The sequence below is a fragment of the Euleptes europaea genome, chromosome 21, assembly GCF_029931775.1.
Source record: "Euleptes europaea isolate rEulEur1 chromosome 21, rEulEur1.hap1, whole genome shotgun sequence".
Lineage (NCBI taxonomy): Eukaryota > Metazoa > Chordata > Lepidosauria > Squamata > Sphaerodactylidae > Euleptes > Euleptes europaea.
Window position 1 is genome coordinate 1,037,245 of NC_079332.1, and position 15,572 is coordinate 1,052,816.

Consider the following 15,572-nt stretch of genomic DNA (forward strand, 5'->3'; position numbering starts at 1 on the left):
GGCATTCCCACTTATCCCCCCCGGACCCCCTCCCGAGATTTCACTTACACTGGGGAGACAAAGAAAGTGTAGTGCCGGGGGTCCCCCTCAGCCATCCGGTTCATGTCCTCGAGGCGGATCTTCTTGGAAGCGGTGCAGTTGTGCTCATTTGGCTGAGGGGAGCGGTGGAGGTAGACGGCAATGAATGGCTCTGGCTCATAGGATACGTAGCGGTCTAGGGGGAGAGATGGGGGAGCTTTGCCAATCCAGCCCGATTGGGAAACCCACAATAAAGGCTCACCTTTAGTGGGTCCAAATCCCATGAATATCCCCTCACCATTTTATCCTTGCAACAACCCTGTGAGGTGGGTGAGGCCGGAAGAGTGAGACTAGCCTGAGGTTTTCCAGAAAACATCATAGCGATGTTAGTGATTTTGAGCCCAGGCTTCACGGGTCCTAGTTTGACACGCTAACCATTATATTGCACAGGATTGCGAGATATATAATCGTTAAATATTATTTATAACTGTGAGTTAATAGCTGTGTGGGGTTTGCACAGATAAAAACTGTGTAAGATGTACAAGCTGTGTACTGAATGTGCATAGCTGCGTGTTTGCACAATCTCACATGCATCGATAAGGTTTGCATTCTGCACAGATAGCAGGGTCTTCTCGGGTGTGGCTCCCTGTCCCAAAGTCATACCAGAAGAGGTGGGACTCCCCAACAACAAAGCATTCAACTTGCACCCCACTTGGCTTGCCTTGTGGTGAAATGCCAGGCTCTCCAATAAGGAAAAGCACAACCCATGTTTGAACCATTAAATGGGTGAAGTTTCAGCTTCCTCAGTGGCCTGAAAGTGGTCAGCTGGCTTGTCAGAAAGTACCCTAGAAATTTCAATACTGATGCCCAATAATATTTGTTTTATGAAACTTCCTGGGCCAATCACCCTCTCTGTGAGCCTAACCTACCTCGCTGGGTTGCTGTGAGGATAAAGTAGGGTAGCCCCCATCCTAGCCCAGGCCAAGCATGGAATACAAGTGTGAGAAATACATTAAAAGGTAAAGTCCGCTGTGCAAGCTCCGGGTCATTCCTGACCCAAGGGTGACGTCACATCCCAACGTTTACTAGGCAGACTTTGTTTACGGGGTGGTTTGCCGCTGCCTTCCCCAGTCGTCTTCCCTTTACCCCCAGCAAGCTGGGTACTCATTTTACCGACCTCGGAAGGATGGAAGGCCGAGTTGACCTTGAGCCTGCTACCTGAAACCAACTTCCGTCGGGATCGAACTCAGGTCGTGAGCAGAGCTTGGACTGCAGTACTGCAGCTTCCCGCTCTGCGCCACGGGGCTCCTCAAGAAATACATAAAGACACACAATTAAGACTCTACACTTGCGCAACAATTTCTCCAATGCGACAAACACGCCCGGCAGGGCTCGGCAGTACGCGTACCGTTTAAGACGCTGAAGGTGACTTGGAAATACAACCCCGCTTCTCTGTTGCCGTTCTCCGTCGTGAGCACCACGTTCACCGACTTCCTTTCCTCCACCATGACCGTCCCTGCTGTGATGTTTTTGGCCGCCGGGTCAGACACCATCACAGTGATGGCCCTCTCCGGATCCAGGCTCCCAACGGGGATTTCGGTACCATTGTTGCTCTGGAACTCCATGGAGGCCACTTCGGAGGACACGGTGTAGTTCAGGATGTAGCCGAAAGGGAAAGGGTTGTAGTCCACGCGGATCATGACCTGGACCACGTCAGTCAGGTCAGAGAAGGTGGTGTTGAAAGCTGGAGGGATGGAGAACCTGCAGCTAGGGCTGCCCTCGTAGCACAGCAGGCCGAATGGGTCCGAGCGCTTGCCCTTGGCCATGATGTCGCTGCTCACCAGCTCCAGCGGCTCCTCGTTGAGAACCCGTGACTTCATCAGGATGCGCATCAAGTCAGTGGAGAGGGCGTATGCCTTGGAAGCCACCTGCACGTGGTTCTGGCCGCTGTTCAGCCCCTGCGACTTCGACGGCTGTGGGACCGTGTTGACCAGGTGGATCAAGTCCCCTGTGAAGAAGGCAGGGAAGATGATCTGTCTCGCCACAACTGGCCTCCTCCAGATTTACCATGCGGAGAGGAGAGCCCACGCAAGGGGAGGCACATATAGAATCATAGGCCATTTATGCTTGGTAATTAGCAGCGCGTTCCAGGCTGAAGTGCCCCGCATATTTTTTTTGTTTTTCACGCTGAACCATCATTTAGGAAGCGACTGCGAAGCTGGTGCATACCTGCTTTGCATTTCTTAAGAGCCCCTTTAACGCGACCTTTTGTGTTTGCTCCGCCCACGCACTGAAGAATCCCCTCAAGGAAGCATGCAAAATGACAGCCACACGTTAGCTATGCAAACAGGAGTTGGCTAATGGAAGGAACAAAGGAGTAGGCAAGTGTGTAGGGGTGAATGGGCATTGTAAAGGTTGCATTTTTAAAGAGCTTTGAGCGAGCATCAAAACTGACCCTGCATAAATGGCCATAGAGTTGGAAGGGACCACCAGGGTCATCTAGTCCAACCCCCTGCACAATGCAGGAAATTCACAACTACCTCCCCCCAAACCCCCAGTGACCCCTATTGTATGGTTGCCTCCTGGCTAAATAAACGAGCCCGTCCACCCCTCTCCCCCCGGCACACGTATCATTACAGTTTCAGGTCCCTCTCAGTCTGTTCTTGCGCAGCGTGGGCTTGAGAACTGACCCATGATGCTGAGGATATTGTCTGCAATGGAGGTTGGTGTCATGGTCCCTTGGAGGGTCTCCCCCTGAAGGATCGACAGCATGCTTTCCAGCTTCTTCAGGGTCTCCGTCAAGCAGGCACGGCACACAAACTCTTTGTTGGCCACCTGGGAAATCCAAAATCCCAAGATCAGCCCTCGCAGTCAAGTTCTTCAATAGCCCAACAAAAAATATCAGGCCGTCCCATCTATAATTGAACAAGAGTTTGGCCGCTGTTCTTGGAGGTTCAAGCACACAAACTTTTTAATCAGCCTCTGCCACTTTCTCAATTAGAAATAAGACTGGAAAGCTCTAGGAATATTCATTAGATGTAAAACAGTGTCCTGAGTAACAATCCAGGTTCTTGTCTCAAGCCACTTTATTGGTCACTTTCATCCAAATAGCATCTCTCGGGCTCTGCTGAGACACCGTTTATTACAATGAGGTTGGGGATTGTAGCCAGACCTTCCTACTCTCAAATCCCTGCGGACGATATGAGGCCACTGTTATCCATCTCTCATAATCAAGGACAACGCTGCAAGTGCACAAAACAAGGAGAAATATGCGCAGAGCTGATAAAAGCCCTGTGGTCCCGTGGCTCACCTGCTGGGAATTGGGACCCCAAAAAAGGTGCAGCACAAAAGCTGGATGGAGGAAGTGGAACAGGGTGAGCTGGAGGGAGAGACTCGACAGCTGACTTTGTACAAAAATGACCCTGATCGAGTTTGCCTCCCGCCATCCCTCTTTGTCTCACTAGTGGGTCCTCACACTACCTACCGTACACTGCGCCAGAGCTGCTGTGATTTGCTGAATGTCGTCCACCGTGTTCACTTTCATGGATATCAGGGTTTCCGTGATGTTCCTCCGCGTCCAGGCGCTGAAGTTTTCCTCGTCCTCAGCTCTGGCTTCTGAATGCATGAAGCGCTCGTACTGCAGTTGGAGAAGAGGGAGGGAGAAAAAGCGGCTGACCACAGTTGGAGGCAGGATACTGGACCAGATGGTCAGATCCAGCGAGGCTGTTTTTTCCAGCAGTGTGCAGTTTTGTGGCACAGCAAGAAAGAGGGGTATATACGTGTTCGTGTGGCATTGCCCGTGTACCAAAGAACTCCCTTCCATTCTTTCTGCACCCCCTCAGACTGGGAGCTTACATTATACCTCATTCAAGATGGTGATGAGAGCCAGCGAATATTCAATGACTTGTTGGGGGTCACTCTGCTTGACCAAGCCCTGGAGGACCACGTCGGTCTGGTTGTAAAGCCACTGAGGGAGGCTGTGGAATCCATCAGGTGTGCTGGGCAGGGTGATAGCCATGGTACTGGAAAAGGAAAAAGCCTCTTCAGTGTTGTATTCACATCCCTGTACATAGAAAGCTAGGTACAATAGCGCACTTGTCCCTGAAAAGCTGTATTTCTAAAAACATGATTTTTGGGGGGAGGAGTTAGCTTTCAACTCCAAAATTTGATCACACATCACACCCGGCCACAGTCAAAAGTGTCTTGGAAAATTAGACCCTGTATCCTGAACACCCCTCTGCCTTCGGAGAGTACCACTTATTACTCCAGGGCCCAGATAGGATTCTGCACTGTTTAGAGCTGAATTAGATGCTCTGTGTGTATCTTTAAAGCAGCAGAAGCAGTCCAGTGTTGAGACAGATGAGCTGTGGGCGCACTGATCATGAGCCGTTTTCCAAGGTGCCTGCATGATCTGTACACCTGCCAGATCCTCCTTGGGCTCAAACGTTGTCCTTAAACACCTTTGTGTGTCGGCTTGATTCTTATCTACTCCCTGAACCCATTCCCCACCCCCCAAATAATTCGCATTGCCAAGCAGAGCGTGGGATGCCATGTCAAGAGCTTAGGACAAAGGGATTCTGTAAAGATAAATGGCCCAACGTTGTGTTTCCCAATTTGTCTCCGGTTGCACCCCATTCATCACTGTGCAGCTGCTCATGGCCAGGGAGGACAGAACATTAAATTCTCTCCCGTGCCAAACAAACAGTATGGTTACCACAGCTGCAGGCTCTTCCTTGATTTACAGCCCAAGAACAGACTTTCATTTCAGACGGTACAGATCTTCTGCCTGCCTCCCAAAATGACATATCATCTTAAAGGAGTTGTAAATCTGGGTAGGTACGGAAAACTTCTTCAAGAAGGGTCAGTGAATGGCAAGGGAAGTAATTTTGGGTGTGAGAACCCTCCAAAAGAAGAGGAAGGGGGTGAAGGGGACGCAACTCAGTCTAAGCAGGGAGGTAGATCTCCATCCGCACAAGTCCTGTTGAGCGTATGATCAGGACTCTGTAGAGTTCACCAGGCATGAGTCATACACTTTCAAGCATATCTTCAGAACCATGAGGACTAGAAACAGTGATAGTGCTGTTTGCTTCAGAGTTACTGCCAACATGAACTTGTGATGAACTCTATACTACCACCTGGTGACAGAACACAGCATTACAACAGCGTTAACTGTCACAGAATACAGAAAAAAGATATCCAACAAGCACATTCTTTCAATTGCTAGCTATGGCACATCTGCATGATGTACTCTTTAGTAACCAATAGAGCAGAGAAAAAGCAGAGTGGCAATGTGAAGATGATGACAACTCCAAACTGTGGTAGGAAACAGCTTGGATTATGCATGCTTCACTGTGAATGGCGAAAGGAAAACAGGGCTTTGACTCTCAAAAGCTTGTACCCAAAAAAGCTTGTCAGCCTCTAAGGTGCTACTGGGCTCAAATTTAGATTATGTAAGATCGCCCCAAAATATGCATCCAAGCAAGGAGGCACCGGGATTTTGGGATTTTGTTTTTACTGGCAGAAACCAAGGCTTGAAGGCTGGCAGTACTCTTGTGGTTGCCTAGCAATGGCCAGAATGGCCACAGAGTTTCTTAAAGCTAGAGCCACTGCCTTTATTATTTGAGGGGGGTTAATCCCTCATGGCTCCAGTCTCTAGATTTCAGCATCCACAGATGGGGCTCTTTGAGAAATGTCTTATGGGAGTGGCCATGGCTCAGTGGAAGAACCTCTGCTTGGCATGCAGAAGGTCTCAGGTTCAATCCCCAGCAGCAACTCCAGTTAAAAAGGGCCAGGCAGTAGATGGTGTGAAAGACCTCCGCCTGAGACCTGGAAGAGCTGCTGCCAGTCTGAGTGGAGGATATTGACTGTGAGAGGATAGCTTCATGTGTACCAGTGGGCCTTTTGTCAGGAAAGAAAGACCTCCCTTTACCTGTTGAGGGCTACCACGGTTGCTCCCAGCTGATCCTGCACCAGCACCGAAATGTGCACCAGGGAGGCGCCGTCCCGGAACCCCGGCAGCAGGAAGGCGGCATGCTCGGAATGGCTCCCTTTGTACACCCAGAATTCCTCACAGTGGCCGGTCCGGCAGCGCGTGGCCAGGAGGATGTACACCAACGGGGTATCTTCGTCCTCATTGTCCCTCCAGCCTAACAGCGAAACACACAGTTAAGACGTCAGGCACGCAAGGGGGGGCACATTCCCCTCGGCAAGGGACCCCCCCCCGGCTCCTTGCCCCCTTCTGGCATCTGCAAATCTGCAGTCAAAACGGCAGTTGTGAAGAATGAGGGCTGAACAGATTCCCTCGTCTTGGCGTCACAGCAACCTAACACCAGCTTGCAAGGACAAAAGAGGAGAGAGGTGGCCATGAGGTGGAAGAAGGGTCTTACACCCAGGGAGACCCTGAGCATGGAGCGACCACTTCTGTGTTGCAGTGTCCACCTCATAAAAATTACTGTGATTCTCAGACAGGAAATTAGGGTATTTGATGGGGATTACTTCAGTATGTCCTGAATTGTATGGTCCAGGCTACCCAGTCTTGTAAGATCTCGGAAGCTAAATAGGGTCAGCCCTGGTTAGTACTTGGATGGGAGCAAGGCCAGGGTGGTGACACAGAGGCAGGTAATGGCAAACCGCCTCTGTTCGTTTCTGGCCTTAAAAACCCCACACGGTTGCCGTAAGTTAGCTGCAACCTGATTGTTAAAAAACTGGATTTGAAGGACACAATTAAGAGAAGTAAGAGCTGAGCTAAGGCTAGCCTGACCTCATCAGATCTCGGAAGCTGGGTAGGGTTGGCCCTGAATGGTAGTATTTGGATGGTAGTATTTGTGGTCACCAAATGGTAGTATTTGAATGGTAGTATTTGTGGTCACCAAGGAAGTCTGGGGTTGCTACATGGAGCCAAGCAATGGCAAACCAACTCTGTTTGGTCTAGAATGTCTAGAAGGCATATGCAGCTCCCAAAGTTTTATGCTGTGAAACAGATTCATAAACTCTTCTCACCATTCTTTAAGGAGGTGGGTGTAGCCTAGAAGGATTTGTGTCATTTTAGCCTCATAATGACCCTGTGAGACCAGTCAGGCTAAGAGAGAGCTGCCGGCCTCCGGGTGAGCATGAGAAAAGGGAGCTTCAAATGAACCCAACGCTGCACCATGCGGGCTCTCTTCCCCCTGCTGGGAACCCTTGAAACTAAATCTAACCTGCTCTCAAAGCCAGGGTTTGATGCCCTGGGGGGCCAGTCCTCACCTGTGCACTCAAAGTGAACCTTTGCTGTCAGTGCTTGGACATGCCCCAGGGGAGACAGCCGACAGAACCCCCCAAAAGGAGGCTGATTCGGAAACAGGTCGATGGAGGCGTAGCCCTCCTCTCCCATGGCCAGATCGGTGATGTGGAAGGTGAACGTGTATCCCTCGCCGTCCTTCAGAGCCCCCGGCCTCAAGACCAGGTTCATCCCCACGTTGCCCGTCGAGGTGGTGGTTTTGTCCAAGACCAGAGTCTTGTTTTTGAAGCTGTGGGCTGCCCACCGCTGTGCAGAGAAGCAACGAAGAGAAATACCAAGGGGAAAAGTTTCAGTTTTGTAATCTGAAAACTGAAGAGAGACCTCCACTGTTTTTCAAACCAGAGGGGGGAAAGGTTTCTACATTCAAGCTTCCAGGCACATTTTTGGCTGATGCCACAGCCCCGTTTCTCATGCGCTTGGACCAAAAAGCACAGGAACAGGTCCAAACTGTCTGATGGGAATACTTCCACCCTGCAATCCGCTTTTAGCCTCCCGCATTACATCACCCGCCCATGAAATATTTCATAAGAGGGAAAAACACAGGAAATAAACCGGGTAGGCCTGGGATCTTTGCAGAACCTCAGAGGTTTGGTGCACGGGCTCCAAGTTAGAGGCTCCTGCGTGGCCTGGCTGGCAGAGATTTCGACATCAGAAGAGACCTGTTGGATCCAGTGAGGGTCCCTCTAGTTCAGCATCCTGTCTCACACAGTGGCCAACCACAGTATGACCAACTACTGGGAAAGGCCCAGCAGAGGGGTGCTGTGATTGCATACAGGAAGAATGGTGTATTGATTCTCTCTCTCTCTCTCTCTCCCTCCCCTGTGCTTGATTTTAAGAAGCCACGCCCTCCGATCTATAAAGCCTGCCTGCTTATTATCTATCAGAACTCACGTTCATGCCTTTCCCAAAGACGGAGGGTGCCTAAGTCTGAGAAACATCATACAAAGTGGTGGGCTAGGGGTGCACAAGTAACAGGCCAGCAAGTCATGCCAGGCTCTTCTCTGCGGGCCCAGAAGTCCCCTTACCCCCAGTTTGGAATTGTTTTGGCAGTTCAAGCAGGTCCCCTCCAGGTACACGTAGGAACTCCGGCTGACTTCGTAGACAGACTGGGCTTTGCAGGAGACGCACTCCAGTGCCACAATGGGGACCGTCCCTTCCTTGATCAACACCTGGAAGAGGAAGTGACAGCATTGTGTGAAGGGAGCCCTGAACATCCCACGGGACCAGATGTTCTCCCTCCAAAGCCAAATTTTCCCCATGGCCAACGTGCTCTTCACTGGTCACCAAGGGAGACCACCCTGGCTCCAGGCAGCATCTCCCCCTGGGGGGTGGGCTCTAGCGGGATTGAGCCAGCCCTTTCCACCACAATTCTTGGCCACCGTTTTGACCTTGACTTGTGCTCATCTCTGCAAGGAAGAGCAAAGAATGGGACCTACAATGATAAAGTCTACGGGGTTAGGACGACCCGGCACTGGAAAAAAAAATACAGGATCTTCCTGTTCCCTTCCTGTGCTTTCCGCCACATTGAGGGAGCATAGAAAGAGTGCAGAATGCCACAGCCCATTCCAAAATTCCCTTGGAAATAGGGAAGGGGGACACACAGTATTTCCTGGGGGGGGGGGGAACCTGGCTGCCTTCCGTCAAGACCCTCTATTGAGATTTGCATGGCAGTGGCCGTTCCGCTGATCATTACAACTGCCTTGTTTTATTTAAATAATTATGTTGTATTACCATTCATTGGCTTGAACAGCTCTCTGGAGAAGTGCTACGCAGATCTCCTTTAAAAAAAATGTTTAGCAGTTTAATTTAAAAGCCAGGAAGCACATCAATTAAAAATAACTTTTAATGCGTTCAAAGGGCGTTTATGAAACGGGCTTGAAGGCGTCCAGAGGAAAGATGGCAAATGGGGAGAGGAGGGGAATCGGCATCTCCAGCTGCACTGCACATGGGACGGCTTTCCCAGACCTCTGCCTGCCGTCCTGGGACCACGCCTGCCACGGAGCTCTCCGAAATCGCTGCGTAGGAGTGCCACTGAAAGCTCTTCAGAGCTTCGGCAATTTTGAAGTATCTCCGCATGCCTCCTCACCCTTTCTCTAAATCCCAACCGAATTCTGTGCTGCCTGCAGCCTCCTTGGCCGAACAGGTGATATTTGACAGGAATGAGAAAAGCTGCGCTTTTATAACGTGGCAGGCTGTCGAAAGAGCAGGACAGCTCTCTTGCAGAGTGGGTTCCAGCAGCATTTGCAAATTTCCTGCCACAGTCAAAGCTTTGTTTTGCATTCACGGACGCGAGAGCGGGAGATAGTACAGAATGTCCTTGAAAGTCTATCAAATTTGACTGGGTCTCTTTCTTCCCTCCCTCCCTCCTCCCTTCCAGCCTTCTGTTTCCAAAAGGAGAAGGGGGGTGGGGAGACATCAAGGCAGTTTTCCACTCGCAGACTAAATGTGTGCCTTTGATGGCCAGCCGTCTCTGAAGCACACGGGTGATGGAAACCAGAAGGTCTTTTGGCTGCAGATGCCCCTGCTGTTCATTCTGTTCTCAGACCTACCAATAGGCACAGCGATTAAAGGGGAAAAAAATCGTAGGGGAGAAGGAGGAGGCCTTCCCTCCCCTCCGCCTCTGTTTTTCCATGGCAGCAGAGGAACACTTACAGGAAATCTGGAGCAAGTGCCAGCGGTCAGCACAGGACTTCTCCTTCGGCTCACATTGCAAGAAGGGTGTGAAGAGCAAAACCGGGTGCTGTTCCTCCGCCCCGTGCGTGCACGCTGTGTTATAAACCTTTCCTAATCTCTTTGCGGACGAACACATGAAGCTGCCTTTTACTGTCTCTGACCGCCAGTCCCTCAAGGTGAGCACTGTCTACTCAAACTAAGAAGCAGCTCTCCAGGGTCTCCTGGATCTTTCACATCACCTCCTTCTTGATCCCTTTAACTGGAGATGCCGGGGATTGAACCTGGGACCTACCGCTTACCAAGCAGATGCTCTACCACTGAGCCACCACCCCTTCCCAGGTGCAAGTCTGTTCTCCAGAAAAACAAGAGAGAAGTCCCCTGTTATACGAACAGTTTGATTGGTGGCTTCGGGATTCATCTCCGTTTTCCAGACTGTGAGGTCGAATGTGTATTCCACATCTGTTTCCAATATGGCTCGGGAAATGGTAACCACTCCTCCCGTGGCGCTGAAGCTCAGAGCACACTCTCCTGAAGAGCTCTGTGCATGAGGAAGAAAGGGGGGGGGGAGGAAAGAAAGCTATTCGGTGCCTGCCCATGGAAGAGAAGCAATGCCCTCTGTGCCAAACTGATGATCACTCCTACCTGGAGTGCGTACTGCTTCTCCCGTATCCAGGACCCTTATCCCATAAAGCATGCCAAAGGAACAAGGGGAGGCAGAGGGTTTTTTTAAAAACCACTCCACCCCTCACACTGTCTCCAACGACCAAAAATTTGGGTTGCTTTCTTTTAGCTGACGTGGCACCTTCTGGACACAGTGCCCAAACCACATACCTTTGAAGAACAATTTTAAAATTCAAAGGATACCAAACTAAAGATTGGTAACCTTCCTGTTGCGAACCAGTCTAATCTTTTTCATCCTTAAAACGGGAGGCACCAAGGTACAAATCTGGTGGGGAGCCAAACACTCCTCACAGGGACCTTTTTGTCCCCCGCTGAGGCTGTGGATCTGATAGCTCAGTGATGACAGAAAGGTACCCATGTCTTGGGTCAGCGCCTGGTTGCCCTTAGGGGTGCCATGTGCCCTCCCCAAATTGCTGACCCTCCTGAAAGCAAACGATTGGCCCAGATGTGCAGACCCTCAGGCAGCAGAGAGAGGGGGAAGGAAAAAGGATACCCATCATGTCCACCTTCACTTCCCAAAACGGCTCTTGGACAGAAGTGGTTGCTAACTTAGATTCTCGCCTTTGGTATGATGACATATTCAAGTCTACCTCTAGCAGTGAAAGAAGGCTCCGAAGACAAAGTGGAAGCTATAGGGCAAGCTAGATTCAAGTCCAGTAGCGCTTTAGAGATTTTCGGGGTATGAGCGTTCAAGAGTCCCCCTTCATCAGATACAAAATAGGAAGGAAGATCCCTGAGCCCTTATATCCCAGACAGAAGATGGGAGGGGTATTACAAAGAAGATTCACTTACCTTGGTGGATGACACACAGGTCCATCGGTAGTGTAACGGCGTCTGCTCCCGGTCTTCGAGGTTAGGATCGTAGGATTTCTCACCGTCCAAGATTAAGTCTCGAGTGCTAGACCACACACGGTATGACCCCCCGTCTATGATAGGTACCAGTTTGTTGGGGACGACAGTCACATTGGCGAAAATGCTCTTGGCCAGGGGCGTGTCTCCGAAAGAGACCAGGAATTTGAAGCAGTAGTTCCCAAGGTCCAGGGCGAGCTTGGGGACGACCAGCTGGGGCCGGCTCACATCCACAGCGGGCAAGTAGACTTTGTTGGCGCCCCTCAGCTGCAGGCAGCTGGAGGTTCGGTAAATCTCCCACAAGTATTCTGTCTGGTACCTGAAGCATCCCCGCAGGTCGATCTGGGCCTCCAGGTAATTCTTCTGTGACCGTTTCATGACCACCTGTGCAGGCAAGACCAGCTCCGCCTCTGGCTCCTCACACTCCAGCACTCGCACCGTGACCGTCAGGTGGGTGATGGCGAAACTGATGAGGTTGGTGGCGTTCACCTCCACCAGGTAATCCCCTGGCCTCAGGTATGTGTGGCTGGCGAATGCCACAAGGCTCTTCTGTGCTGGTGAACCATCCCCAAATTGCCACCAAAACGTGACCTGCCTTACACTGGGGAACACCGATGCTTCGAACAATGCTGACCGGTTGGCAAAGGGTTCGATGGACTTGAGAGAAAACTGCACTATCGGGTCCTGGACATGAATCACTACACTTATGTTCAGGTTGCCCAGGCCATTGAAAGCGGTGAGATGGATTTCTAGCAACCCAGCAACCTCTGGTGTATAAGAAACACTCTTGCCTTCCAGGACCACCTGGGAATGTCCCAGCTCCTCCTCTAAGGAGAACTGCCACAAATAAGATACCCGCGAGCCTGTCTCGATCTCAGCTGTGAAATGCCTTTCAATCCCTGTTGGCGTGCCTGGCTCACAGCAGTCCACGATCCACAAGCCAGAGACGGGCTCCAACACCACGATGAGGACTTCAACCTGGACCCTGCTAACATGATTTTCTGCAGTGACCTTTACTTTGTAGTCTCCAACCTGGGCAAACGCGTGGGTGAAGATGGAGGTGTTGAGCGCCACCATACGATCCCCACCAATGCTCACCCCATAGCTCACAGAAGAGCCGGAAGACATTTCAATAACAAAGGAGACCTCTTCCCCAGGCTCCACCACTTCCTTGTTCATGCGGAGTTGTAGACCCTGGACTGCCTCTTGCACAGTGATATTGTGGCAAGCCGCTTCCCAGCTGACCTCATTGGAAGCATTCAGGCAGACAGAGAAGAAGCCCACCGTGGGGAACTCTAGAGCTACTCTCTGGCCTGATAAGGTTCTGTTCAGCATCTTCCACTTCCAAGCTATATCAGTTCCCCTTTCGAGTTCTCCACGGAAGTTCACTACCGAACCGGACCTGACATAACTGCTGTCTAGGCTTACAGCCTGGATCTTCAGGCCAACCACTGGCTCCTGGACAAATACCAGAAGTGTTGCGTTGGCAGAACCAAATTTGTTTTCTGCTGTAACCATGATTACCTTGATACCAGGGCTTTGGAAAGAATAGGTGATGAAAGGGCTGGAAGTGAGAAGAATGACACCATCCTCCAGGTACCAAGTATACACCAAGCCAGTCCCGGCAGTGACACTGATGCTTATGTTAATGGAAACATTGACCGCCACAGGGTTAGGAGATGCAGCAGGCTTCAGGACACCAATCTGCTCAATGAACTCCACTGTCTTGTTCACCGCCAGACTCCCCAGCATGTTCGTGGCGTTCAGATGGATAACATAGACTCCTGCTTCCATAACAAGTAAGGAGAAAGTCTTACCTGTGAACGTCTGCACAGAGTAACTTTCTTTCAGGGCTGACCAGGTGTAGGAGATGTTGGTCCCTTCTCTCACTGCTGCCTGCAGATGAAGCGTCTTGTTGGTGGGGAAGAAGGTGTCCTCCAGGAGGTCGCTGCTGGTCACCTGCAGTCCTTCAATCTGCTGTAGGACGGAGATGAAAATGCTGTCTTGCAAAGACCCAATCTCATTCTCTACCGTGACAATCACGTTGAAGGTCCCGACAGAGCGGAAAGTGTAAGAGATGGTGGAAGTGCCGGGGATGGGTGTGCACCTGTCACACAAGATCCAAGAGTACCGGACGGCCGTGCCAGCAAGCAAGGTAGCCACGAAGCTCACAGATCCGTTGAGCGGGACTATGGTCTTGCTGGCATTGATGGCGAGCCCTTGGAGACGCCTCTTCACCGTCATGTTGAGTCTCGCTTCTGTGTGGCTCACCTCGTTCCAGCCTCTCAAGCTGATAGTGTAAATACCAGTTTTGTTGTACGAGTGGGTGATGAATTTTCCCAGCTGGCTGGTGCCATCCCCAAAATCCCACAAGTAGCTCACTTTGGTGCCGCTTACATTGGCGGAGAACAGATAGATCTGGTTCAGTTCCAAAACCTTTGACCCATTGGACTCAATCTTGGCTACCCCGACTGGCTCCAGGACTTTCACAATGGCTGTGTCGTTGTTGAAAGACACGTTGTTGGACACTGTTACCGTGACTAAATAGTTCCCTGGGATCTTATATGTGTAGCTGACTTCTGTCCCGCCAAATCGAGCTGAGTCGTTGGCCCCGAAGTCCCAAAAGTAACAGTAGTTGTAAGGGGGTGAGGCCGTGACCTGGAACTTGCTCTCGTTGCCTAGCATGACAAACGGTGGACTGAACAGTGTGACGTTGGTTATCTCTGGCTCCACGCACACCACAGTATAATAGTGCGCTTTGTTGACCTTGCTTGAGAGGACCAAAGAGAGTGAGAAGACACCACTGCGGGTAAAGTTGTGTATCACCATGGGGTCCCCATCCACCGTCACATTGGAGGAGCCATCCCCAAAGGTCCAGTCAAAAATGTAGTTGGCGGGATCTCCCGAGACATAAGCAGTGAGCTGTACTTCAGGGTGCTCCAGGATACAAGAGGAAGGCTCGATCTTGAGAACCATCAGCACAAATATCTGGACGGGCACTGCTTGGGAAACGGAGTTGACCGGATTCACCGCCGTCACGTTGACAGTGCAGTTGGCCTCCTTTAAATAGATGTGTTTCACAGAGCCCACAGAACTCTCCAGTATTGTCCCATCACCCATATCAAATATCCAGGTGATATTGTCCCCCGTCTCCACAGAAGCATTCACCTCAACCGGCGTACGGAGCTCCATCGCTTCATTCAAAGTCACCCTCAGCCCGCTGATCTCTTCAAAGACGCGGTACAACTCGAACACCTCCACAGCACTGATGCTATTGTTGGCTTGCAAGCTAACGTTGTACATCCCTTTCTGACTGTAGCTGTGGACGATGGTAGGCTGGCTTTCCACAAACACCGTGCAACCGTCACCAAAATCCCAAGTGTAGGAGACTCCAAACCTGGAGGGAAGAGGGTAGGCTTCAAAAGTGACAGGGTGACCCGCAACCAGGACCTCTGTTTTTGCTTCCATGGTCACATCCAGCAGGCAAGTGTAGATGTGGACAGCAGTGGAGTAGGTCAGGTTCTCAAACTCGTTGAACACGGAAACAATGAGGGTATATTGGCCTATATTGGAAAAAAGAAAAAGAGGCTAAGACACCCTTCTTCACACTCATGGAAACATTGTTCATGCAATTGCCCCTCGCTACAAATCCTCTGGTGCTACACTGGACCTCTTTGTAAGGCTATCCCAGAGTCTCGGGGCCACCAACCACAAAGCCCTTCTTGCCAAGGTCAATCTCTTGCAATGATGGAACATGATACCAGAAGCAGATCTTGCATGGAGAACCGCTCAAAGAAGAGTGCTTTTCTGAGAGAACTAACAACGCATGAAGGATCTTAAAGATTGATTCCACTAAAGCGCGTGCTTTCTTCGTACATGGGGAAACTTCCGCTGGCAGAACAGTGACTTGCATCAGCAGAAGGTTCCTTGAAGTGGAAGAAACCGCCACAACGGAACATCTGTCAAATCCAACTCTTTGCCCAGGGGGTGGCAAAGTTTTAAGAGACAACAGGAAAATACAGATTCGATACAGCCTTGGTAGGGCCTGCTTTCTTGCTATTCCTATCCGCTTGCT

General features: G+C 50.8%; 1 protein-coding gene across 1 annotated transcript in view; it reads right to left on the bottom strand.

Annotated features, from left to right (window-relative positions):
- Positions 1-15,572, bottom strand: part of PKD1 (polycystin 1, transient receptor potential channel interacting) — a 30,773-nt gene that overhangs the window by 15,001 nt on the left and 200 nt on the right. Inside the window, exons 2-11 of the mRNA XM_056866184.1 lie at positions 11,441-15,060; positions 10,359-10,505; positions 8,320-8,463; positions 7,261-7,540; positions 5,948-6,164; positions 3,881-4,040; positions 3,503-3,655; positions 2,709-2,853; positions 1,427-2,026; positions 49-214 (exon numbers count right to left, since the gene is read on the bottom strand). Coding sequence (XP_056722162.1) covers positions 49-214; positions 1,427-2,026; positions 2,709-2,853; positions 3,503-3,655; positions 3,881-4,040; positions 5,948-6,164; positions 7,261-7,540; positions 8,320-8,463; positions 10,359-10,505; positions 11,441-15,060 — 5,632 coding nt within the window. The remainder of the gene's footprint in view (positions 1-48; positions 215-1,426; positions 2,027-2,708; positions 2,854-3,502; positions 3,656-3,880; positions 4,041-5,947; positions 6,165-7,260; positions 7,541-8,319; positions 8,464-10,358; positions 10,506-11,440; positions 15,061-15,572) is intronic.